This window comes from Sebastes umbrosus, chromosome 1 (genome assembly GCF_015220745.1).
Source record: "Sebastes umbrosus isolate fSebUmb1 chromosome 1, fSebUmb1.pri, whole genome shotgun sequence".
In the NCBI taxonomy this organism is placed as follows: domain Eukaryota; kingdom Metazoa; phylum Chordata; class Actinopteri; order Perciformes; family Sebastidae; genus Sebastes; species Sebastes umbrosus.
In genome coordinates this window covers 43,094,326-43,121,229 of record NC_051269.1, presented here as the reverse complement: position 1 = coordinate 43,121,229, position 26,904 = coordinate 43,094,326, and the positions used below count along the sequence as shown (strand labels likewise).

The following is a 26,904-nucleotide window of genomic DNA, read 5'->3' as shown; positions in this document are numbered from 1 at the left end:
ACATTAACGCAACTTGTGATTTTTAGGTTGTAGCGGCTCAGTTTTAAAGCTAGAGTGAAGATCCTGGTATCATAGTAAACTATAGAACCTGATGAATCCATCCGTAACAACCATGTCAGACTAGCTGGTCATGAAGGAGGTTAAAAAACGCTCCAAACATAAGGTAAGAAATGTTGGCGAGGAAAAACTGTCATGTCCATTTCCAAAGGGGTCCCTTGACCTCTGACCTCCAGATCAGTGAATGTAAATGGGTTCTATGGGTACCCACGAGTCTCCCCTTTACAGACATGCCCACTTTATGATCATCACATGCAGTTTGGGGCAAGTCATAGTCAAGTCAGCACACTGACACGCTGACAGCTGTTGTTGTCTGTTGGGCTGCAGTTTGCCATGTTATGATTGGAGCATATTGTTTTATGCTAAATGCAGTACCTGTGAGGGTTTCTGGATCAATATCTGTCATTGATTTGTGTTGTTAATTGATTTACAATAATAAATATATACATACATTTACATAAAGCAGCAGATTTGATTTGAATATCATATTATTATTATTATTATTATATGTTATTATTATTATTATTATTATTAGTTATTATTATTATTATTATTAGTTATTATTATTATATGTTATTATTATTATTATTATTATTATTATTATTATTATATGTTATTATTATTATTATTATTATTATTATTATTATTATTATTATATGTTATTATTATTATTATTATTATTATTATTATTAGTTATTATTATTATATGTTATTATTATTATTATTATTATTATTATTATTATTATTATTATTATTATATGTTATTGTTATTATTGTTATTATTATTAGTAGTAGTTATTAGTCGGCTGTGAGCTGGTTTGTTCCTCCGCGGCCTCCGTCGCAGTGGTCGGCCATATTGTCTCTGAGACAGCAGAAATCACCAGCTGCTGAGAGACAGACAGAGAGAGAGACACACCGGAGGGAGGAGAGGACAGAGGACAGAGGACCGCTGTCTGAAGACTCTCAGTCGTCGTATTGATCGAAGGGGGTAAATATGAACTCAGTGATTCTGTGATGATGATTAACATGATACTCTGAGGAGCTAACGGGGCTAACGGAGCTAACGGAGCTAACGGAGCTAACGGGAGCTAATGGGAGCTAACGGAGCTAACGGAGCTAACGGAGCTAACGGAGCTAACTGAGCTAACGGAGCTAACGGGGCTAACGGAGCTAACGGGAGCTAACGGGGCTAACGGAGCTAACGGGAGCTAACGGGGCTAACGGAGCTAACGGAGCTAACGGAGCTAACGGGGCTAACGGAGCTAACGGAGCTAACGGAGCTAACGGGAGCTAACGGGGCTAACGGGGCTAACGGAGCTAACGGAGCTAACGGGGCTAACGGAGCTAACGGAGCTAACGGGAGCTAATGGGAGCTAACGGGGCTAACGGAGCTAACGGGAGCTAATGGGAGCTAACGGAGCTAACGGGGCTAACGGGGCTAACGGGGCTAACGGAGCTAACGGAGCTAACGGGGCTAACGGAGCTAACGGAGCTAACGGGAGCTAATGGGAGCTAACGGGGCTAACGGAGCTAACGGGAGCTAATGGGAGCTAATGGGAGCTAACGGAGCTAACGGGGCTAACGGAGCTAACGGGAGCTAACGGGAGCTAACGGGGCTAACGGAGCTAACGGGAGCTAATGGGAGCTAATGGGAGCTAACGGAGCTAACGGGGCTAACGGAGCTAACGGGAGCTAACGGGAGCTAACGGGGCTAACGGAGCTAACGGGGCTAACGGGGCTAACGGAGCTAACGGGGGCTAACGGGGCTAACGGGAGCTAACGGGAGCTAACGGAGCTAACGGGAGCTAACGGGAGCTAACGGAGCTAACGGGGCTAACGGGAGCTAACGGGAGCTAACGGAGCTAACGGGAGCTAATGATAGCATGCTAATGCTAATGGTAGCATGCTAACGTTAGCATGCTAGCATTAGCTTTGTGATATGTCTCATATCGTGTTCGTTATTCCTGCAGAGGCAGAAATGTAAAATGTGAATACCAGCAGAAGCAATGCTCCTGTTGGACGGAGCTGGTTGATGATGAACTCAGGGTGTCAGGATCCAACAGAATAAATGAATGAATGAATGAATGAATGAAACTGATGAATAGTTTATGCCACAGATTCAAACTAATTCACTCCAGAGGCACCAATTATTCAGTTTACTGTCCTGGGCATCAAAGTGAAGTTAAAGTAGGCCTGACTACATGAAGATGCTGCAGAGAGCTGGTGATGGAGTTTCTCTGTTTAGGTCTCTGGAACTGTAATGTTTAATGTTTGACCGTTTTTAGTTGTCAATCCTCCCTCTGAGGTCAGAGTGAACAGTTTAACAGAGAGCTAACAGCTACAGAGCGCTAACAGCTACAGAGAGCTACAGACAGCTAACAGCTACAGAGTGCTAACAGCTACAGAGCGCTAACAGCTACAGAGCGCTAACAGCTACAGACAGCTAACAGCTACAGAGAGCTACAGACAGCTAACAGCTACAGAGAGCTAACAGCTACAGACAGCTAACAGCTACAGAGAGCTACAGACAGCTAACAGCTACAGAGAGCTAACAGCTACAGAGCGCTAACAGCTACAGAGCGCTAACAGCTACAGACAGCTAACAGCTACAGAGAGCTACAGAGAGCTAACAGCTACAGAGAGCTACAGACAGCTAACAGCTACAGAGCGCTAACAGCTACAGACAGCTAACAGCTACAGAGAGCTACAGACAGCTAACAGCTACAGAGCGCTAACAGCTACAGAGCGCTAACAGCTACAGACAGCTAACAGCTACAGAGAGCTACAGAAAGCTACAGAGAGCTACAGAGAGCTAACAGATACAGAGAGCTACAGAGAGCTACAGAGAGCTAACAGCTGCAGGAATGAGTCTGAAAACCGCAAATCAGCATTTAACGTTAACGTTAGCATGCTAGCAGCTCGGGCCACATAGAGCTGATCAGTTAGCTCCTGCTCTCACAGAGAGTTCCTCCAGTCGGCTGGTCTGACTCACTAATGAGCATCTGAAGCTACAGCAGCTTGTTGAACTACTGCAGCTAGTTGAACTACAGCAGCTTGTTGAACTACAGCAGCTTGTTGAACTACAGCAGCTAGTTGAACTACAGCAGCTAGTTGAACTACTGCAGCTTGTTGAACTACAGCAGCTAGTTGAACTACAGCAGCTTGTTGAACTACAGCAGCTTGTGAACTACAGCAGCTTGTTGAACTACAGCAGCTAGTTGAACTACAGCAGCTAGTTGAACTACTGCAGCTTGTTGAACTACAGCAGCTAGTTGAACTACAGCAGCTATTTGAACTACAGCAGCTTGTTGAACTACTGCAGCTAGTTGAACTACAGCAGCTAGTTGAACTACTGTAGCTTGTTGAACTACAGCAGCTAGTTGAACTACAGCAGCTAGTTGAACTACTGCAGCTTGTTGAACTACAGCAGCTAGTTGAACTACAGCAGCTTGTTGAACTACAGCAGCTAGTTGAACTACAGCAGCTAGTTGAACTACTGCAGCTTGTTGAACTACAGCAGCTAGTTGAACTACAGCAGCTTGTTGAACTACAGCAGCTAGTTGAACTACAGCAGGAACACGTTAATAAACACCTTTAAAGCTACAGTGCTAATGCTAACGTTAGCATTGGCATGAGGAATGTCGCATTACTTTGAATGAATGCTGAACTATAACGTTGAATATTTAACATTAAACTGGTTAAAAACATCAGTTCTGCATCATCAATGAGCTTTTAGATACCAGACGACTGTTGAAGCTCTGAGTTATGATTTAATGTCATTTAGTGGTTATTTCTCTAAAGCTAGCTGACTAGCTCTGACTGCAGGAGGTTCATTCACAGAGCTAGTTTATAACAGATCACTGAGTGTTACAGGATTATCAGCTGTTATTCTATATTATTGGATTCACAATATGCATGTATTAATGTTAATGTGAATTTAGAGGATTAAATTCATCCTCTTGTTTTAACCAATAAGAAACTTCATCTGACTCTGATCTGATGAGTCTGTATGATAACACACATCTGTGTGATAACACACATCTCTGTATGATAACACACATCTGTATGATAACACTCATCTGTATGATAACACACATCTCTGTATGATAACACACATCTGTATGATAACACACATCTGTGTGATAACACACATCTCTGTATGATAACACACATCTGTATGATAACACTCATCTGTATGATAACACACATCTCTGTATGATAACACACATCTGTATAACACACATCTCTGTATGATAACACACATCTCTGTATGATAACACACATCTCTGTATGATAACACACATCTGTGTGATAACACACATCTGTATGATAACACACATCTCTGTATGATAACACACATCTGTATGATAACACACATCTGTATGATAACACACATCTCTGTATGATAACACACATCTCTGTATGATAACACACATCTGTGTGATAACACACATCTGTATGATAACACACATCTGTATGATAACACACATCTGTATGATAACACACATCTCTGTATGATAACACACATCTGTATGATAACACACATCTGTATGATAACACACATCTCTGTATGATAACACACATCTGTATGATAACACACATCTCTGTATGATAACACTCATCTGTATGATAACACACATCTGTATGATAACACACATCTCTGTATGATAACACTCATCTGTATGATAACACACATCTCTGTATGATAACACACATCTCTGTATGATAACACTCATCTGTATGATAACACACATCTCTGTATGATAACACTCATCTGTATGATAACACACATCTCTGTATGATAACACACATCTCTGTATGATAACACTCATCGCTGTATGATAACACACATCGCTGTGTGATAACACTCATCTCTGTGTGATAACACACATCGCTGTATGATAACACACATCGCTGTATGATAACACACATCGCTGTATGATAACACTCATCTCTGTGTGATAACAGTAGATAGTTTAGTGATGTGATTTGTTGATGTGAGGTTAACTTGTTAACTTCAGCTGGTTAGTGATCTGTGGTTACCAGAGACTCAACCTTCACCTGGAGGGAAACATCAGTTAGAACAGAAACCAACAGATGACAAGAATGATTTAAATAAAGCAGCTAACGATAGTCTGCTGGGAACAACTGACTCAACGTTAGTGACGTTAGTAACGTTACGTTCATATACTAGTCAGGATAATGACACTCATTTCTTATCCCAAGTTAATGTGGGTTGTAAAGAGATTAAAGTGTGCAGTTGCTGCTCTGATGGTCTGTCAGTGGTGTCCTTCGATGAATGGATTTAGCCTTTTGAATGAGATCAATAATGACACAGCTCATCCCGTCCTGCCCTAGTAATTCAACAGGCTGTCAATACTTTCAGGAGTCAGTGGCAATGTTTAAAACACAATGTTTAAAGTGAGCGCTCAGCTAGAGCTGGGATTAATTTTAGCCACTTCTATCTGGTCACCATCCAAAGCTCATGATCATAGGAGAAGGTTGGAGCTCATTCTGTAGCTGGAGGCTCAGCTCCCTCCTCACCACAATAGACTGGCACAGTGCCTGCTTATGCTGCAACAACCCGCCTGTTGATCTGATGCTCCATCTTACCCTCAAAACACCCAAATCTTCCCTTTAAGGCACAATACCAAACATGCACTGGTGTGAGGATTTGTGGCTTTTCTCCATTTCATGTCTTTTGTAAATGGATGGATGGAGACACGGCTGACACGTGATGTAATCATTAATTTCCTCTCTTTCTTTGTCAGCTATCCCACCGTGCCCCTGGTGGCCCCTCCCCCCGTCCTCAGGCAAAGCCCCCCCCAAACCCCTTGCCCTGTTGGGATCAACCCCCCTCGTCCCCTACCTTCCCTCCTCTTCCTCCCTCCCTCCCACCCACCCATCCTCCCTGTACTCCAACCATCCTCCGCTGCAGTAAGATCTGCCAACCACATCTGCCAAGCTGTCGGACATGTCAGGACCCGTGCCGAGCCGGGCCCGAGTGTACACCGAGGTCAACACTCACCGGCCCAGGGAGTACTGGGACTATGAGTCCCACGTGGTTGAATGGGGGTAAATACCTTGTTGACCCTTAACACAACATTTACAGCATGCAACTCTTCAACCCAGCTGATGATGTTTGATTTGATTTTTCCTTCTCAGAAATCAGGATGACTTTCAGTTGGTGCGTAAACTCGGGCGAGGCAAATACAGTGAAGTCTTTGAAGCAATCAACATCACCAACAATGAGAAGGTGGTGGTGAAGATACTAAAGGTAAATCTATACAGACAGAGGCTTTGATCAACCGTGGCTCTGATTGAATCATTTAATCCCATCTGCCCAACTCTGCCTCGTCCTTTTCCCTTCAGCCTGTAAAGAAAAAGAAAATCAAGCGTGAGATCAAGATTTTGGAGAACCTACGTGGAGGTCCTAACATAATCTCCCTCATCGACATTGTGAAAGACCCCGTGGTAAGTCTAGTATGTTGATTGGCAAGACATGATTTATGTTTTATAAAAACAAACTTGTGTTGTGCATGCTGGTTCTGAACTATCATTACTGTACCAATAGCGTGGCGAGCCCACCACCTGTGCAAGCTTATCCATTTCGCTTGCGAAGTATGTGTCTGTAAGTACAGTATGTATCCAGCTGTGGCTGTAAGTAGGGATGTCACGAGAACCGATAACTGCGGTACCAAGTCCACGCCAAATTTCTGAAATTCTTACTTCTGTTTTTTACGCTTGTATCCAATTGGTATCGAGAATCGTGGAATTACACTGATATTGGTATCGACTACTAAATGTCTGGTATTGTGACATCTCTAGCTGTAAGTTAGATGAATGTTATACAGCCTTGTATTTTCTATGTTGTGTCCGGGCTCTCTCCAAAGAATGGAGCAACAATACACCGTTAATATATTATGATGTTGGCATTGGCATTTATAAACTAAACAATTAATTGCAAAGACAGACTTGCAACAGGCTTGCCGCGGTAGTCGGTGTTACAAGGTGTTCTTCCATATACCGATTACATTACTTACCCACCTCCCCCACCGCCTTCTTGCTTTTTCATAGAAATCAAACCCATTTAGTTCATTTTGGCGTATCAGTGCCGTGTTATCAATAGATAGTCGGACGACGGACGCTACTAACTGAAAGGGAAAGTGTCTGCTCCGTACGGAGTCTCAGCTCAGAGCAGCAGGAGTCAGATTTCACAAACGGGACGAGAGAGAGTTGACAGACCGAGAGATGGCGAAGGATTTGGCGTCAAAGCAAAAAGCAAAGCACCTATTTGGCAATATTTCAGATCTAAACCCAACGCTATTAGGGAACCATGACGTTAATGAGGTAATCACTGTGAAGAGGACGGAGCGGTCACAGCCGGTGTGCGTGGCGTTAAAGATAAAAGTCAGGGCGCTACACATGTTGACCGTCATCTTTTCTTGTAAAATGTCCGGTGTAATACGTAACACCGGTGTTGTCATGAGTTTACTAACCGGTGGGAAAACGTCCTCACCGTGACATTCCTATACTTGCAAATAATACAATTAGCCTTCTTCCCTTATTGTGATTAATGTTCCTGGGGAGAGGCCTGCTTTAGGAAGCATCCAATGAGTCCATTAACGAGTTGACTGAAGATAAATTGCTGACTGAGGCATGAAGGCATTCATGAAGTAAAAACACTGTCAAATGTTCTGATTTTCCTTATTTACATCATTATAACTTAAATACATTTGATTGTTGCTCAGACAAACAAAACAGTTTGAAGACATCACTTGAGCTCTGGCAACTCGTGACTTTAAAGGCTGATTAATAGAATATAAAACTGTTAATAGTTGGTTGGTTAGTTGCAGCTCTAGTTCACACTTTGAGCAACACGTGGTCATTTGTGGGTATAGTCAGCAGACTACTTGTGATTCAGCTGCTCTTCAAACCCCATTTTGGAGATGTCTGTTAACTAGAAATATAGAAGCTCTGAACGGCTGTATTACACTTCATCAGTGGTGAAAGTATAAACCTTTTGTTCATTAGATCAAACGAGAGAAACTGGACTTTCAGAACATGATTGTTCAGTGACGGCGGTGGTCTGCTGGCTCAGTTTCTTTGCTTACTTGTGTTCAGAAAATGAACGGGCTTTATATTGTTGCTCACAGTGTGGCTGCCTGGTTAGTTTGAATTGGTACCATAGCTTATTACAGTGTTGCTTGTTTCAGTCTAGTAGATGAACTGAACTGGTCCTAGTGGTAGATATCGTTGGTTGAGACTTCAACTCATTAAAACACAAACTATTGTGTTTTTTTTAGTCCCGGACGCCCGCCTTGGTCTTTGAGCATGTCAACAACACAGACTTCAAGGTAGGAACTTCTTCTTTACTCTATAAAACCATGACGATTATGGAAACCTCCTTTCTTGGCATACTCGTTGTTTTCCGTACACGTGTGTGTGTATGTGATGGAGGGATATGAAAGTCCAGTGCTATGTCTTCGGTGCCAGAAAGTCTACCATCTTCTGGTTCTATCCTCAATCGCTGGCACATTTCCACAGCTCCATTGATGAGTGATGTGTAACTGAATGTGTGCTGCCTGTTTACTGTATAACATTATTACCATGGAAAAGCCTAATGACATTGCTTTGGTTTCCAGCAACTGTACCAGACCCTGACAGACTACGACATCCGGTTCTACATGTACGAGATCCTCAAGGTGAGTCCTCCGTGGTTCAGCTGCCTGTCGGCTCATAACCTATAACCTCTAAACCTCCTGAGGGCGGTGAAGCCTTAGGGAGTCCTTAAACAACACATGTACAGTAACAAGCCTCGGTTTAGTCCATCGACCCTGACTACGTTTACACGCACTTATTCTGAAAATGACAATATTCCTACTAATCTGTTTCACATGGCTAATGAAAATGAATATTCATATTTAAATGCAGCTGTTAGGAGTGGGCGATATGACCCAAATGTTCTATCACGGTATATGTAATTTAATATCACAGCAGCTGTATATATCAGGATACAGTAATTGTTCTGTAAACTCAGTTAAGAAATGGTTTAAAATGACCATCCCATACTTCATCACATTTGATTATATTCTTCTTTTATTTAGAACTTCCATACAAACACAAATCACTGCCTCACATGAGACGACACGCGAGTTATAAAGTTAAATTATTTAAAAATGGAAGCTTTAAGGTTCCTGAGAACAATAAGTTCAAGTGTTACAGGTTTTAAAGTTTAACAGGTGCAAATCAATACCAGCGTGACTTCAGTCAGTGATATCAAATCACACAAATTAGTATTTGAGGGCATACCAACAGAAAAAAGACGACTTCTCCAGCAGGATTTACTCATTTTTACATTTAAAACAATCTGACAAAACAAAATAAACTACAGTGTGCAATCCATGCCTGGTCATGTTGTAATGAGAGTTCTTCCTCATCTGGGGTTCGGATGACTCCTCCTCCTCCTCCTCCCGCTCTGTATTTACAACCTCACTCTCCTCCTCAGATCATGTAACCCTGCATGTAAATGTAGTCACTGTGTGTTGTGTAGTTTCTTCCAGCATCTTCTTGTAATCTGTTGCTGATTTGGAATTACTGGGAAGAAGAAACGGGGCTAACAAAGTTCCTTTGCTCTTGTTTTTAGGCTCTGGACTACTGCCACAGCATGGGGATCATGCATAGAGATGTGAAGCCACATAACGTGATGATCGATCATGAACACCGCAAGGTGAGTGATTAAGGCCCCTTTCAAACCTCTTTTTGTCTGGCCTTTCACGTTCGACGATTACCTCATTAATGTTAGAGTTCCCTTATAGTGTTGGGATTAAACGTGAAATATTGCGGTGCGTTTGCTTTTGGCTTCGACAACAAATCCTCCGCCATCTCTCGGCCTGTCGACTCTCTCTCGTCTCATGTGTGAAATGTGACTCCTGCTGCTCTGAGCTGACGGACCAGATGCGTTCACGGTCAGTATTTAGTGTCCGTCGTCTGACAAACGATAACATGCCGCTGATACGCCAAAATGAACTAAATAGGTCGATTCTTTTTATTTATTACTTAAAGGCTACATGCCTCTGTTGTTTTGTAATGTTCAAACGTTTTTAATAAGAGTACATGTTGAATTACAGCACAGGGGATTTATTGTTGTTGGGTATTGGGAATCGTGGAAATTCACTGGTATTGGTATTGACTACTAGATTTCTGGTATCGTGACATCCCCAGTCCGGTTTGTTTCTAGTGTGAAAGCAATTTTTTGGATGGTTTGGACTTTGGGACCGATTACAGAAAGTTCTGGCAGGCCGGCGTCACGCTATAAGAGAAGGGAATAGCCCTGGACATAGAGTGGGCGTAACAAGTGTGTGATCGAGAGAGTGACGGCGGCTCAGAGCAGACGTGTTGGCGATCGGAGCGGAGAGGAAAATAGCAGTAAAGTTAAAGTTGTTAACTGCTTCCTTTCTGTGTCTGTAGTTGTTAACTGCTTCCTTTCTGTGTCTGTAGTTTTGAACTGCTTCCTTTCTGTGTCTGTAGTTTTGAACTGCTTCCTTTCTGTGTCTGTAGTTTTGAACTGCTTCCTTTCTGTGTCTGTAGTTGTTAACTGCTTCCTTTCTGTGTCTGTAGTTTTGAACTGCTTCCTTTCTGTGTCTGTAGTTTTGAACTGCTTCCTTTCTGTGTCTGTAGTTGCGCCTTATTGACTGGGGTCTGGCCGAGTTTTACCACCCGGGACAGGAGTACAACGTCAGAGTGGCCTCCCGCTACTTTAAAGGACCCGAGCTCCTGGTGGACTATCAGGTACAGCTGAGGGGGGTTAGTGTGTATCTGAGGGAGGTTAGTGTGCATCTGAGGGAGGTTAGTGTGCATCTGAGGGAGGTTAGTGTGCATCTGAGGGGGTTTAGTGTGCATCTGAGGGAGGTTAGTGTGCATCTGAGGGAGGTTAGTGTGCATCTGAGGGAGGTTAGTGTGCATCTGAGGGAGGTTAGTGTGCATCTGAGGGAGGTTAGTGTGCATCTGAGGGAGGTTAGTGTGCATCTGAGGGGGTTAGTTGAGATGTCCTCTGCTCTGCTTTAGTCTTGATTATCTGTGACAGACGTAATCTGAGACGCTGCTGGTCAGATTTCAGTGTTTCAGAGCAGAGTAGGGGTTTGCTGCTGACCTTGCATTTATTGATGTTTTTCTATGTATATATTAACGTATCCATAACACACCACTTCGAAATACAATGGATGTGATGGAGTTGCATCTCAGGGGAATGTTGATTTCTCTGCTGTAATCCCGTCTGTGCTCCCTTTGAGACCTGTACTGTGTGTTTCAGATGTACGACTACAGTCTGGATATGTGGAGCTTGGGCTGTATGTTGGCGAGCATGATCTTCAGGAAGGAGCCCTTCTTCCACGGCCATGACAACTACGACCAGGTAAACACAAGGCAGGCTTCTCCTGCTGGCGTTCTGTAGCTGCTCTACTGTAAAGGCAACACACTATTCTCTTCATCGGAACGCTACACGTTATGGCGAGCTTTGACTTGTGGAAGTTTTATGCCTCCGCGTCAGTGACCAGCCAACGGCTGGAAGACTTGTGCTTTCTGACTGTCCGTCCCTCCGTCCCATTCTCGTGAATGTGATATCTCTGGAATGCCTTGAGGGGAATTTCTTCAAATTTGGCAAAAACGTCCACTAGGGGTGGGTCTCTTTAGTCTCTTAGTTGCATCCACGATTCCCTCACCTGCGTCTAGGGATGCACAAATACTTCTTACATTTGGGTACTCTCCGATACCGAGTATCGATACGAGTACTTATCTGTGTCTAAAGACCCTCGTTAACAGCCAGCTGGAGGGTGTGAGCGACGGACGGGGAGTCCCCCAGACCGGCTCGGGGCGAAGGTGGCTCGCGGCCGCAGCATTACAGCGCTCCCTGCCCAGATCTCGCCGCACCGTGGACAAAGGGCTTGCTGCGCCCTCTCTCCCCGCCGGGGAGGGATGGGGCCCCCTCCTCCCGGTGTGACTGTCGACCGCCCCGACCGCATCATGCTGTACACAGTCAGAGGTTGCAAGCAAAACCCCGTGGCGCAATGAAAGTGAGGGCCGGCGTGTCCCGGCTGAGGTGGGATCCCGGCCCCGCAGGTTCGGGCGCACCACCGGCTCGTCTCGCCAGCACCGTCGGGGAGGTGGAGCGTGAGGCCGAGGACCGAGACAAGCAGACTCGAGCGCCGCGGCTCGCACAGAAAAACGTAAAATCGTGCAACGTGGTCCACTGAGTCCACTGAAGCGCTGCGTTTTCCATAAACGCCACACAGACAAATATACAATATTAACTCTACCTGTATGGATCTCATGAGTGGCCAGTACCTTCTGTAACGGAGTTGTCTGGGTTCACTGTAGGTCTGTGTCTGAAAGGGTTAAAGTGTCTCTCACAGAGTTGACGGATGGTTTGTGCTCCTGTAGTTGGTGAGAATAGCGAAGGTCCTGGGGACCGAAGACCTCTACGACTACATCGACAAGTACAACATCGAGCTGGAACCTCGCTTCAACGACATTCTGGGGAGGTGAGCGCTGTTTACCGCCGTCACATGATGATGATGATGATGATGATGATGATGATGATGGTGTCTGGGATAGGAGGGCTTTTGTTTTGTAACTGTACTTAGCACTTATGTTGGAGAAAAATAACGACACACCAGCTGGAGTTGATCCCTGCTCCACGCAGACATCATTTATCACATCAACTGTCCGTCTGTGGTCTTTCAGTGTAAATCGTTTTTTAAATGTGTCTCTTGTCTTCAGGCATTCTCGTAAGCGGTGGGAGCGCTTCGTCCACAGTGAGAACCAGCACCTGGTCAGCCCAGAGGCTCTGGATTTCCTGGACAAGCTGCTGCGTTACGACCACCAGGCCCGGCTGACCGCCCGCGAGGCCATGGATCACCCTTACTTCTGTACGATGCCCTCAGAAACACACAGTGGTTTTCTTTTTATGTTTATAAGAATGACATCACCATCAGTAAAGGTCATGTCATAGTAAGTGCTGTCTTTCTTTCTTCCTGTCGTTCCTGCAGTTCCCATCGTGAAGGATCAGTCTCGTGTGGCCGGAGCCAACATGCCCAGTGGGAACACAGCTGTTAGCTCAGCCAACATGATCACTGGTGAGAGAGATTACACTGCCCCGCTATCCAGATCAAACACTCTGTAATGTTTCTGCAGCAGCTAAACGTGTTTTAGACACCTAAAAGAAAGGCTTAATTGTACACTATATTTAAAATATTTTCGGTAACTGAAGCCGGTATCTATGCTCTTCCCATAGCAACCAAGCTTTGTTTTACTATATCTATCGTACTCGGGCACGGTGCGTATCAATCGTACCTAATGTGAAAACACCCTTAAACCCCCCCCCCCCGTACACTGCACGGCAAACGAAGCCTGACGAAGCTGAAATCCGGTCGTGTGTCTCAAAATTGGGTCCAGAAACGGGTTAAAATGGTGCAGTGAGCGGCCGGCCTTAGTGCCGCAGTGTTTTGGTTTGATGGATAGCCCCGCCCTAGTTCACATGTGACTTCCAGTATCTTGTATTAGTTTTCTAAGCTTCTCTCCCCCCCCCCCACCCCCTTCCTCTCAGGTATCTCTGCCTTGCCAGCCTCCACTGCCCTCGGCCCCCTCACTGGATCGCCGGTCCTGTCTGCTGCCACCAACGTCCTGAGCACCCCGGTGCCCGCTGCTGCCGGCGCCCCGCAGTGACCTCCAACCCAAATCCTCCCTCATCACTCCCACCTCCTCCCCAGGCTCTCCCTCCTCCACCTCCTCCACCTCCACCCAGGGTAGAAACTAGACAGGTGCCACTCTGCCAGCCCTCACCCAACATCCAACCTAACTCAGTGTGACCGCACCGCCTCGCCGGAGGACGCCGCCGCCGCCGTCTAAGAAAAAGAACGATGCGTTTCCGTTCCTTTTTCCTCCTCCAACAAACTCGTTAACCTGACATCTGAAATGAATGTTCTGTGTAACTGAAGTCTACAGGTACTCCTCTCATTTCCCCACAAAGAGTGAGTGAGTGTGTTAGTGTGTGTGTGTGTGTGTGGTGAGTCTGAGAGCGAGTGTCGTCCACGCTGTGTTTCTAGTTTGGATTGTGATCAATAAGTCCATCAGCAGAAGGAAGGAGGAGGAGATGCTGGCTATCAGGACCAAAAGGAGCACATCCTGTATAGTTTACTACCGCGGCGCCGTCACAAACAGCTGACGAGCGGGAACGCCCTCCAGATGCTCGGTGCTGTTCAGGTGTACGTGAACGCCCTCCAGATGCTCGGTGCTGTTCAGGTGTACGTGAACGCCCTCCAGATGTTCGGTGCTGTTCAGGTGTACGTGAACGCCCTCCAGATGTTCGGTGCTGTTCAGGTGTACGTGAACACGATAACACTTTCTCTGCCTGAGTAGTTCTGTCTTGCCTTTTCTTACCAAACCAGATCACCAGTCTTCTTTTGATACGCGCCTCTCCGTCATCCGTTAGTTTGTTTTGTATTGAAGCGTTTGTGGACCGCCGGACGAGGTTCATCACATCACGTTGGTTCGGTCCGCTCTAGCGTCGGATCTCTTACGAAGCCAGGTAAGGTTCATTCAGGTTCTACAAAGAAACGGTTTCTCAAAACGTGCTGCTTTTCCACTTCCTTGAATTACTTCAAGACGTAACCAAAGTTTACTCCGTTGGTTGGAAGAAGAGACCGACCAAACCGTGTTGTGTTCAGGGGGAGTTCGTCACGGAGACGACGTGGGTTCTAGTAAATAAGACGACAACAGGAAGTGCTGTCGGCGTTGGAGGAAAGCTCAGTTATGTGTAGTGACACGAGTAAGACTGGCTTCCACCGACATGTTGGTTGGAGGTGAATAGCACCTGAAGGGTCCCCGGTGTTCTAGTGCCAGAACGTGTACGTTTTAGACGCTGCTGTACATAACGCATCTTTTCTTTTTCATCTCAAAAACCTGACAAATGCAAATAAATGGGAACATGTGAACATGGAGCAGAGCGGAGCTGTTTGAGTCCCTACATCACTGTATATATTTTTATGTCCTTCTGTAGAAGACTAGTGTTTCAAGAGATTTGTGTAAATAAACACGTGTTTTATTTATCAGGTACATCAGTGACTGATTCATGTCTGTCATGTTCATACAGACCACTCACACACGCACACTCACACTCACTCACTCACACTCACACTCACACACACACATGGCATTACATTACATCAGTTACAAAGTGCAAATTATGGATTTTTAAAAAAAATTTAAAGGATGAGTTCAGAGTTTTTAATAAGTCTAGATGAGATGGAAAAATGCCATTTTTAACCCTTTTTAAAGGGACTATTTGTAACTTTCAGAAATGCTTGTTAACAGCGACATCTGTGGCCGTGAAATCAACGAAAGTCGGGCTCGCGCTTGCTCGCTCTAAATATACCTGAAGGAGCATTGCTCAACACAGTGAGGAGACACACGTCAGCTAAAAGCACAATATCACTCTATATTTCAGCTGCTTGGCAGTAATGTTAGCTGACCAGACCAAGGTCTCTCCATGAACATGATTTAGATCTGATCCTAGTGTTGGCTTTTCCTGTCTCGGCGCAGGCAGAGGCAGCGGGGCTCTGCAGCGTGTCTCCCTGTTCTCTCCGCCCGCAGCCGGAGAGAACAGGGAGACACCGGCACCCGGTCGGTAACGAGACAACGTTTCTCTGCATAGCTCCGTCACTTCACAAGACACGGGAAACCTCTGTTGGTCTGGTGGAGCTGCAGCAGTTATTTCTGCGCGCGCTGTCTGAGTGAAGGCGAGCAGGCAGAGGAGGAAAGGCAGCGGCTACACGCGAACGTGCATATGCGAGCGCACACGTGTCCCGACCCGGTACATTTAGATGCTTAAAAAGTTACAAACAGTCCCTTTAACAATATATGCAAAATAAATGACAAAACATTTCTTAATGTTTTTGTATAAAAATCCTCTTCCTGTAAAACTACATGTGCTTCCATCAGCTAACATCTCCCACTTCAACCAGTAACCCCATGACATCCGTCCATCATCCATCTGCAGCTGTAGTGATGAGGGGGGGGGGGTGTCTGGTTTCTGTAGCTCCTCATCACTCTACAGTCTAATCCCACCCATTTTTATTGGTCCAATCAAATGCAAAGGATTTGATTTAAATCCCTCTCGTTACTGTGCACCGCTCAAATATTCAGTTTCACTGGAGAATACGTCCCAGTACAGCAGCTAAAGCTGCTCTGACCTCCGTTAGAGGTCCTGACCCTCCCTAACCCTCTGTGAAGAGGACAATGCTCATTAGAGACATATGAACAGCTCATTATAAGGTCACGGAAACACAATTGTTATTTCCAGGTGATTATACACTAAAGAAAACATACTTATTAATATCATATTCCAATTTCTGCCAATAAATCCCCCTAAATGTTACACATTGGTCCTTAAATACCAAAAAGAGTCTGACAGCAACAACACATGATCACACAGAAAACACACAGTTAGCAGGTTTCACAAAGATACCACGGACTGTATATTCACTATATACGTACTGTATATTCCAATATCAAGTGCAACAGAGGAAAGCCGACTATCAGTGTAAAACTCAGATGGTATTTATGTCAATATGACATCATATAATGAGTCACTCTGAAGGGTTAACTGGACAGAGACACTCTCTGGTACTGAGGTGACGTGTTTCTCCAGCTGATGATGCGATAGCACTCCTCTCCGCGGTAAAACCTGCAAAACACAAGGACACGCGTCTCAGCACGCCATCGCACATGAACATCTGTCTGCTACTTCAGCACCACGGATTGATCAATACACAGTTAGGCTAACCACTAACTCTTAACTCCTAACCCCTAACTCCTAACCCCTAACTCATAACTCATAACTCATAACTCATAACCCCTAACCCCTAACTCATAACCCCTAACCCCTAACTCCTAACCCCTAACTCATAACTCATAACTCATAACTCATAACTCATAACCCCTAACCCCTAACTCCTAACCCCTAACCCCTAACCCCTAACTCCTAACCCCTAACACCTAACTCCTAACCCCTAACCCCTAACTCCTAACCCCTAACCCCTAACCCCTAACTCATAACCCCTAACTCCTAACTCCTAACCCCTAACTCATAACCTCTAACTCCTAACTCCTAACCCCTAACTCATAACCCCTAACCCCTAACTCCTAACCCCTAACCCCTAACCCCTAACTCATAACCCCTAACTCCTAACTCCTAACCCCTAACCCCTAACCCCTAACTCATAACCCCTAACCCCTAACTCCTAACTCCTAACTCCTAACTCCTAACCCCTAACCCCTAACCCCTAACTCCTAACTCCTATCCCCTATCCCCTATCCCCTATCTCCTAACCACTAACCGCTAACCCCCCACACTCCCCATATCCCCTCCTGTGTGTTTCCCATCAGACTACGGGGTCGTAGGTCGTACTTGTTTGAGCGTAGCTCCTTGTCGATCTCCTCCAGAGTCTTGCCTTTAGTCTCTGGTAACATAACGTAGAAGAAAACCGCCGCCGCCACCGAGGTCATCCCGTACACCAGAAACACCCCCGACAGACCGACGGCATCTGTTGATAGAAAACACCGTTCAGTCTCTGCTGGACGTCATTTCACTGGAAACTAAAGAAGGAAACACATCTATGATTGAGGGATTGTCTCCACACAGCTCTCAACATGGCCACTAACGATGCTAACAGCGCTAACAAATAACGCCAAGAAGTGAAAGACATGAGGGTGGGACAGGACGGCGTTGTCAGCGGTAGCCGCCGTATAAGCACAATAACTAGGACACACAGAGGGAGAGGGACTCCATCCTCTGATCTACATCTTCACACAGCAGATCTGCTGCTTCTTTAAAGGGAGTGTTAGTAAGAATCATAATGTCTTGTTAACAGCTTCACCTGTGGCCGTTAAGTCAACTAAAGTCAGCGTCCTGTTGCTGGCGCTTGTGCTCGCTCTACATAGACATGAAGGAGCATCACTCAACACAGTGAGGAGACACACGTCAGCTAAAAGCACAATATCACTCTATATTTCAGCTGCTTGGCAGTAATGTTAGCTGACCAGACCAAGGTCTCTCCATGAATCAATGCTGATCCTCGTGTTGGCTTTTCCCGCCTCAGCCTCCCGACCGCGGCCGGAGGGAACGGGGGAGACGCCGGAGTTTTGGTCGGAGACGATAACGTTTCTCTCTGCGGAGCCCCGTCACTTCACAAGACACGGGAAACCTCTGTTGGTCTGGAGGAGCTGCAGCAGTTATTTCTGCACAAACGTCCACTGAACATTCACTAGATATTCTCAGAGCTAAACTAACTCTTCTGCAGTGTGGAGTGAGCAGCATGCACGTGAGAGGTGGAGAGAGAGAGAGAGAAGGAGCACGGTGTGTGAGTGAAGGCAGGCAGAGGAGCAGAGGAGCAGAGGAGCAGAGACGCAGAGACTCCGGTCCTGGAGACCAAAGCTCCGGTCTCCCCCGCGTCCTCCGACCGCGGCCAACACTGTTTAACAGCTTCACTAGATACAACCAAGAGGTTTTGGTGCTTCACTGGAGTTTGTGTTGGAGTCTGAGTCTGAACAGCGGAGACACACGAGAGACCATGAGACACACGAGAGACCATGAGACACACGAGAGACCATGAGACACACGAGAGACCATGAGACACCGACCAGCAATGATTTAGACGTGGAACAAGTTACTAACAGAACCTTTAATACTCTGAATCTTAAATTTAGCAGCTTTAAAGTTCAGACAGATTGAGTTGTGCTTTTACACGGTAAACATTTAGAGTTGTCAATCAGTGAAAAGCACACGTGTACTGAATCACTGAATCACTGAATCACTTCTTACTCGCTGGCTGACTGGGAACAGAACCATCATTAATGTTATTGCGACTAGTCAAAATGTCCGTCATGAAAAAAGGTGTACGGGAACTCACCGATGAAATTCAAGAAGGTGAAGGTGAGCAGCAGGTTGGCGGCCCAGTTGAAGCAGTTGGTGAAAGCGAACGCTCTTCCTCTGATAGCAGCCGGGAATATCTCCGTCAGGAGGAGCCAGGTCACTGGACAGAGACACAATCAATACTGATGTGATTACCTGCTGCAACAGGTGAGGCTCTGTGCTGCATGATGGCATCTAAAGCTACATCAGACCTCTTTGCATGCTCGAAAATACTTATTAATTTAGGCTGGTTGTATATTAATTAGGGCTGTCAACCAATTAAAATAGTTATATGTGATTAATCGCAAATTAATCACGTTTTATCTGTTCTAAATGAACCTTAAAGGGAGATTAGTCCAGTATTTAATCCTCTTATCAACATGGGAGTGGACTAATATGCTGCTTTATGTAAATGTATGTATATATTTATTATTGTAAATCAATTAACAACACAAATCAATGACAGATATTGATCCAGAAACCCTCACAGGTACTGCATTTAGCATAAAACAATATGCTCAAATCATAACATGTCAAACTGCAGCCCAACAGGCAACAACAGCTGTCAGTGTGTCAGTGTGCTGACTTGACTATGACTTGCCCCAAACTGCATGTGATGATCATAAAGTGGGCATGTCTGTAAAGGGGAGACTCGTGGGTACCCAGAGAACCCATTTACATTCACTGATCTGGAGGTCAGAGGTCAAGGGACCCCTTTGAACATGGACATGACAGTTTTTCCTCTCCAACATTTAGTGTAAGTTTGGAGCGTTATTTAACCTCCTTCATGACCAGCTCGTCTGACATGGTTGGTACCGATGGATTCATCAGGTTCTATAGTTTACTATGATACCAGGATCTTCACTCTAGCTTTAGAACTGAGCCGCTACGACCTCCGAAAGACGCCGGCCTGTTGGATATTTTAGAGGTTAATTTAAAATTGCAAATTGCGTTAATGCGTTATTATCACATTAACTTTGACAGCCCTCATTTTAATCTCCTCGTGTAGCTTTAAATTCAGAATGAAAACTGTTATATTTAAACTTAAAGGGACAGTGTGTAGGATTTGGCGCATCTAGTGGTGTGGTTGCAGATTGCAACCAACTGAGTACCCCTCCGCTCACTCCTCCCTTTACAAGACAGCAGTAACGTGAGCTGCAGACTGTAAAACCGTGGTAACGCCGTTCAGCTCGCTCAGAGGTCATCCATACCATAATAACACTACTTTAGGAGAAACGGCGGCTGGCGGTAGCATGGTTGAACACTCTGCGGCTCACGTTACCGCAGTTTCACCAGCGTGTCGGAGAACTACGGAGAACTACGGTGGCCTTCAGGTAACGTAGAAACATGAAAGTGTCTCTCTAGAGCCAGTGTTTGGTTTGTCCGTTCTGGGCTACCGTAGAAACACGGAGGACTCTGTGAAGAGGACCGGCTCCCTCTGGAGATATGAAGGCTCATTCTAAGCTAACGGAAACACAACGATTCTTAGTTTAGGTTATTAAACACTAATGAAAACATAGTTATGAATATTATATTCCATTACAGCTGATAGATCCCTGTCATGTTACACACTGGACCTTAAAGAAGAACATTTTGAATGAATATACAAACTTGGTCCAAATCCAGCGGAGTACGCGCTGACAACCGCCATCAAACACACCAGAATGATCCAGTTCACCACTGAGCCGAGGACGCTGGGAGGAGAGTCCGGAGGAGAAGCCGGAGGAGACGCCGGAGGAGACGCCGGAGGAGAGTCCGGAGGAGAGACGGCTGGTTTCTGTCTGACTTCATCAACAGCTTCATCTTGTGTGTTGTTGAAGAGTCTTCTATCTAAAGGTGAGTCAACAGCTGACTGATTGACGACAGGTAAAGGAGGCAGGTCTGTCCTGTTAACGCTGAAGTCCTCAGAGCTACACGCTCTCTCAGCGTTCATCGATGATGGTCCACTGAGGAGTCCGATGGTTATGAGACACAGCGCCATGACGGAGCATCCGCTGATGAGCAGCGGCCTCCGGCCCACCCGGTCCGAAAACACCATGGAGGTCAGAGTGACGATCACTTTGACCGAGCCCAGACCGACGGACGCCAGCACGGCCGAGGCGTCGCTCTGAAAGCCCACCGAGTGGAGGATGGTGGAGGCGTAGAGGAGGACGGTCGGCTGACCCGTGAACTGCTGGAACAGAACCAGCCCGAGGCCGATGACGGTCCGAGTCCTCATGTTGTCTTTACGCTGGAACAGGTACACGCTGTTGTACTTCCTGTTGTCCACGCTGGAGCAGACATCTGAACTCACGAGGTCTCTTTGGCACAAAGACTCCTCGGTGCTGGATGGAAGGAACCAGATGGAGAGCAGCTGGATCACAGTCGGTACGACGGCGAACCCAAACATCCACCTCCACCCTCCGCTAGAGTCAGACAGGATGTAGTTCATGGCGTACGCTGCCAGGATGCCCACAGTGATCCCAGCCTCATACAGCGTCACCAGGAGGCCCCTGCGGTCCGGGGTCACCATCTCGGACACGTAGATGCAGCAGGACATGGAGGATATGCACATGGCGAAGCCCACCGTCATCCTGCCCACCACCAGAGCCCAGTAGGAGCCGACGAGCAGCACCATGCTGCCGGTCAGGAGCAACACGTTGCCGAGGAGGATGGAGGTCCTGCGGCCGCGGTGGTCGATCAGCCAGCCGCCCACGACGGAGGCGAGCAGAGCTCCGACCAGCAGAGAGCTGACCAGCGCCTCCTGCTGGACGCACGAGAGCCTGAACTCGGCTTTGAGCTGCAGCAAAGCGCCGGAGATGATGCCCAGCTCGTAACCGAAGACCAGACCGCCCAGCGTGGACACCAGGCCGGCCAGCAGGAGGACGGAGCTCCCTGGAGGACGGACAACATGCAGATGGTTTAGTTTTAGAGAAGAGCACTCCTAACAACAGAGATGATATAGATGGTGATCATCTGATCATCTGGATTCATTATTCACTGTGAGACTCTCAGATCCAGCATCAGGGCTGCAGCCAGACCTGAAGACGCAGCACCACTAACAGCCACAAGAGGCTGACTCCATAAACAAATTAATAAATACAAAGTCAATCTTTGTTTCCTCTAGACGGTAGATTTGACTTCTAAGTGGCCATTTAAAAAGTCTTTAGTTTCATTATGGTCCAGTGTGCAGCATTTATATTAATAAGTATGTCTGAAAATAAGAATATTTTTGTTTTCATCAGCTTAGAATGAGCCGTTTTATTAATTGACTTAATTAAACCATGCGTATTCTTCGTTCACCAAGATACAGAATCATTGCATCGTACAATATCAATGAATAAGACCAAGAACATGCCGTAACATAATCATCTTATTATTATCATATTATGCACTTCCTTTCTTTATAATCATGATTATTATTATGTTAATGAATTTTAATTCATTTTCCACTCACTTATTTACTTACCTATTACCTACTTATAAAACGTATTATTATTATTATTATTATTATTATTATTATTATTATTATTTGGGCTGTTTGTTTGGGTGTTTCTCCATGCTTTAATTTAATTTAATTTCTTATTTTTTTATTTTATTTATTTATTTACTAATCATAATAAATAAAACAATGATAATAATAATAGTAATAGTAAGTAAATAAGTGACTGGAAAATAAATTGAAATTGATTAAAATGAAGGATGTACGTAATGTTCATCCCTCCAGCTGTTGTGCAGCTGCTGCTCACATTAACCTGACAGTCTCTCATGTGCAGCATCTATTGACAGAAATGTAAATGAGGCTCACCGACCCAAAGCCAAAGGAAAGCTGCTGAATCTCAATAGTGAATAAAAATGACCCCGTCTTCCGTTCATATGAGGAGAAATGAAGCTGAGAGCAGTTCTTTGCAGTTTCTTTGCACATCTGTTTGATTTGAAGGGTTTTCTGATTTTTAATCCCCCTGATGGTCTAAATGTAGTTTATGTTTCAGTTGCGACCAGCGAGGCCGTCTGAGAAGTGAAGTCAAAGCTGAAGAGTCTTAAACCTGCATCCTGTCTACCAGCCAGCAGGGGGCGACTCCTCTGGTTCTATAGAAGTCTCTGAGAACATGAGTCTACTTCTCTCTTGATTTATTCCCTCAGTAAACATTGTAAACATGAGTTTATGGTCTCAATCTCTAGTTTCAAGTCTTCTTCAATACAGCATGATGTTCATTTAGTAAATGATGGTCCCATTTAGAGTCAAATGGGCCATTAAGCAGAGGATGCTTCAGGGCGGGGCTACCTGCTGATTGACAGGTCGCTACCACGGCGTTGTCCGGTCTGGGAGTTGACCGTGTTTTCATCTTACATCTTTAACCCTTTCACAGCGTGTTTTCACTTCATCAAAGTTAATTAGAACATTTTTGGTCTCCTGAAAACATCTTATTGAGCGTCGGGTTGCACTTAGCTCCGCCCTCTCTATCACTTCTGGTTGCAAAACACCAAGATGGTGACGGACAAAAAATGCCGAACTCGAGGCTTCAAAACCGTAGTCCACAAACTGTGACATCACAGTGACCAAAGAACATAGTGTCTATCGCCAAGAAGTGAAAGTCAATTGTTCGTTCCATTGCAACGTCAGCGCCCTGCAGCAGAGCTCGCCTCCGCCATTTTGGACTGCAGATGTTGTCAAAAAACACTGGAGTTTCGTCTCCTTGCTTCTAAACTCTTTGCGGTGACTACGTCCACTTCTGTGGGTATCTGCACTGACTTTAAAGTGGTCACAATAGTCAGCCCTGTAGTAATATAATAATAATGTATTTCATGCATTTGTTACTTTCCTTTCTTTACTTTACATCACAGTAAAACTAAACTCTCTGCAGAGTTCATTACAGTAACTGCTTTACAATAGAAAATCACTCATCTACTAACAACTTACCCATTGCTTCTGTCCTGTTACATTCACATCTCAGTCAGACTGTTCAGGTCTGGATTCACCTCCTGGAAGACCTTTCATCCTCTATGAAATATAAAACATCAAAATATAGGAAAATAATAATAATGATGATGATACGGAGGTGCTCTCCTGCTCCGTCTGTCACCCACAGGGAGTCTCGTGTCCGGCTGCTCATAGAAGAGACCAGGGAGCCTGTTGCAGCCCCGTCGCCATGACAACCCTCTTGTTGATTGCCATGATTTCATTAGTGAGTCCACTTGAGATGAGCTCAACAAAATACACGACTGAGTGTTCAGTTCAGTTTAGTCTTCTATTATTAACATCACCTGATAATGACGGAGCAGTCAGGAGGAAACTACTCAGACATCCACACACAGGAACTGAACATGTCAGAGAAAATAAAAATATTCTTAAAAATGTATTTGAAAATATAAAATAAAATATATACTTAAAAATAAAATATTAAATGAAAAATATAGTGCAAATATGCTTAAAAATATATTTAAAAATATAAAGTAAAAAATACAATTAGAAATATAGTTTAAAATGTTTTTAAAAAAAATATATAAAATAAAAATATAAAAATGCAATATATATGTAAAAATGTATTTAAATATATATAAAATAAAAAAAATGCACTTAATAATATAGTTTAAAATGTGCCTGTAAATCAAAATTTAAAAACAAAATATACTTAAAATATATTTTAAAAATGTGATTAAAATTTACATAAAAAGTAGTTACAACTTACAATTATAATGAAATGATAATAATACAAATTTAAAATAAAAATATACTTAAAAGTAAAAATATAAAATAAAATATTCTTGAAAATAAAAATACAAAATGAAAAATATACTTAAAAATGTACATAAAAATGTACTTACAAATGTGCATAAAAAAACTTACAAATGTACATAAAAATGTACTTACAAATTTCCTTAAAAATAAAAATATAAAGTAAAAAATATACTTACAAATACAAATATAAAATAATAAAAAATATACTTAAAAAGGAAAGTAATTATGCAGCAGAATGGACCCTGTGGGTGTTATAATAATAACTATTTTTACTGCAGCATGTCCATGTTGTGGCGGGTACAGAGGAGAACTACTTTACATACTGCTGGGTAGCTGCATATATATATATATATATATATATATATATGTATATATACGTATTAGAGCTACTGTTAAAAAGGACAAAAAGTGATTTTTGAGACTTAAGTCATAATATTTTGAGGAAAAAGTTGTACAGGAATCAAAAGAGTACAAATATAAAGTTGTATTTTTTTTATTAAGTTGTAACTTTACCCCCACCAAATATTAATATTTTATATAATATATTATTTTTTTATATAATATAAAATATTAGAGATTAAAGCCATACATTTGAGAGGAAAATGGAATATTTATTAAAATGAATAGCTAAAATTATTACTATTATGAGGAAAATAATATGTAAGTGTGTGTGTGTGTGTGTATATATATATCTATATATATATATATAGCAATGCATCATATTTGATGAGCTTTATACAGTATGTTTTATCTGTAAAGTAACTGTTGTCAGATACATGTAGTGTAATAAGTAAGAAGTAGAATATTCCCTCCTACCTGTAGTGGAGTAGAAGTATAAAGTGGAAAACAATATAAATACTACAGCACTGAGTAGATGTACTTACTTTGGGATTTATCTCCTTCAGTTAATAATAAAAGCAGTTGTTCCAGTAGATGATCAGTTCAGTCCTCCCTGTCTGCAGTTCCTGCAGGAAACTAATAATAATAATACTAGTGATAGTTCCTGATGGAGACAATAGAGCCGTTATTATCTCTCCCAGTTCCTGGAGCTGCTGTGGTTAGACTGGTCAGACTGGTTCTGATGCTGCTCTGAAGACTCTTTAATCCTCTGAAGAACCAGGATGGACTAAAGAACTGTAGACTGGATGATGTTCTGCTCAGAGACTCGCCGTCTGCAGGATGAGGAAAACTCCTGTTAGTCTGGAAGCGACGTGGCAGAACAGAAGTCAGTGTCGGGTTGCAGAGAGGAGAAACTTTGTGGAGAAGTTTTGACGCCAGAGGTCGACAGACATCTCACTGACTGTCTGACTGACTCAAGTCCTGTAAAGAACCGGCTGAACCTGAACGCACCACAGAACAGCTGGTTAAAGGAGCAGTCAGATGAGTTTATTATTATGATCAGATCATTTCATTTATAGGAAATAATAACTTATTATGAACTAAGAAGTCAGTGTGTTTCACCACAGTTTGAACTGAGTACATTTACTCAAGTACTGCACTTTGAGGTAGGATATGGAATACCATTACATTCAAATACATAAATGAGGCCAAACATATGTAAATAATGTAAATATAAATATATAAATTACTCAATGTAGTTCAATAAATGAATAAATAAGTCAATGAAATAAATCCTGAAATAAATAAATGAGACAATACATATATTATAAATAAAAATATAAATACGCAGTACAATAAATAAATACATGTAGTTCAATGAATAAATAAATAGTTTTTTATTTTAAAAAAAAACATTTTAGGACTACTTTAATTTATTTCATGGGACTTTTACTTAATAATTTCACATTTATTTATTTCATGGGACTTTTATTTTTATAATTCCACATTTATTTATTTAATGGGACTTTTATTTAATAATATCAGATTTATTTCACAGCTCTTTTTATTTCGAGGTGGTTCAGCAGATAACAAGAAAACTTTTAGTTTGGCTACGTCAGTGTGACGTCACTTCTGTAGTGTGTGTGTGTGTGTGTGTGTTCCAATAGTGGCCGCTAGGTGGCAGCAGAGCGTAGAGAGTCAGTGATGTCACAGCCTGAGAGACAACCACAACAACAACACATAACACTCTGCCTTTTATTGACTCCTCTACTTCATGGGATCTTCTTTTTTTTAATTTATCCTTTGATATTGCAATATATTG

General features: G+C 43.6%; 2 protein-coding genes and 1 non-coding gene across 8 annotated transcripts; 2 read left to right on the top strand and 1 right to left on the bottom strand.

Moving 5' to 3' along the window:
• The first annotated feature begins 928 nt into the window (after positions 1 to 928).
• csnk2a4 (casein kinase 2, alpha 4 polypeptide) lies at positions 929 to 23,039 on the top strand. Of its 5 annotated transcripts, none has more exons than XR_005206710.1 (15): positions 929 to 1,045; positions 5,829 to 6,132; positions 6,223 to 6,334; positions 6,430 to 6,531; positions 6,632 to 6,688; positions 8,364 to 8,414; positions 8,703 to 8,762; positions 9,704 to 9,787; positions 10,738 to 10,848; positions 11,369 to 11,470; positions 12,496 to 12,596; positions 12,835 to 12,983; positions 13,104 to 13,190; positions 13,661 to 14,316; positions 14,395 to 15,168. XR_005206710.1 is itself a non-coding variant. In XM_037768380.1 (14 exons), the coding sequence occupies exons 2-14, from the start codon at positions 6,032 to 6,034 to the stop codon at positions 23,016 to 23,018; spliced, it is 1,140 nt and encodes a 379-aa protein (XP_037624308.1). In that variant the 5' UTR covers positions 929 to 1,045; positions 5,829 to 6,031; the 3' UTR covers positions 23,019 to 23,039. The 5 variants fall into 5 exon arrangements, 3 of the variants coding, with proteins under 3 accessions (XP_037624308.1, XP_037624278.1, XP_037624297.1); XR_005206709.1 differs by having other exon boundaries at positions 14,356 to 15,168; XM_037768380.1 differs by lacking the exons at positions 13,661 to 14,316; positions 14,395 to 15,168 and adding an exon at positions 22,996 to 23,039.
• Positions 8,461 to 8,598, top strand: LOC119499105. Its single transcript, XR_005209259.1, has one exon. It is a non-coding gene; the product is annotated as a small nucleolar RNA SNORA57 (small nucleolar RNA).
• On the bottom strand, positions 16,654 to 25,932 carry slc2a10 (solute carrier family 2 member 10). Of its 2 annotated transcripts, none has more exons than XM_037768310.1 (6): positions 25,628 to 25,932; positions 23,925 to 24,005; positions 20,636 to 21,898; positions 19,023 to 19,145; positions 17,522 to 17,657; positions 16,654 to 16,798 (listed from the first exon to the last, which is right to left on the bottom strand). In XM_037768310.1, exons 2-6 carry the CDS (start codon positions 23,926 to 23,928, stop codon positions 16,714 to 16,716), a joined length of 1,611 nt encoding a protein of 536 aa, XP_037624238.1. In that variant the 5' UTR covers positions 23,929 to 24,005; positions 25,628 to 25,932; the 3' UTR covers positions 16,654 to 16,713. The 2 variants fall into 2 exon arrangements, with proteins under 2 accessions (XP_037624238.1, XP_037624247.1); XM_037768319.1 differs by lacking the exon at positions 25,628 to 25,932 and adding an exon at positions 24,092 to 24,396.
• Positions 25,933 to 26,904: the final 972 nt, after the last annotated feature.

Bases quoted from the DNA above. Each gene is read 5' to 3' on its own strand.
- csnk2a4 (XM_037768350.1), top strand. From the start codon at position 6,032: ATGTCAGGACCCGTGCCGAGCCGGGCCCGAGTGTACACCGAGGTCAAC. The intron at 6,133-6,222 runs GTAAATACCTTG...TTTCCTTCTCAG, and splicing joins TCCCACGTGGTTGAATGGGG to AAATCAGGATGACTTTCAGT. The intron at 12,984-13,103 runs GTACGATGCCCT...TCGTTCCTGCAG, and splicing joins CATGGATCACCCTTACTTCT to TTCCCATCGTGAAGGATCAG.
- slc2a10 (XM_037768310.1), bottom strand. The intron at 19,146-20,635 runs GTTTGTATATTC...GTCTCTGTCCAG, and splicing joins CTCCGCTGGATTTGGACCAA to TGACCTGGCTCCTCCTGACG. The intron at 17,658-19,022 runs GTGAGTTCCCGT...TTCTATCAACAG, and splicing joins CACCTTCTTGAATTTCATCG to ATGCCGTCGGTCTGTCGGGG.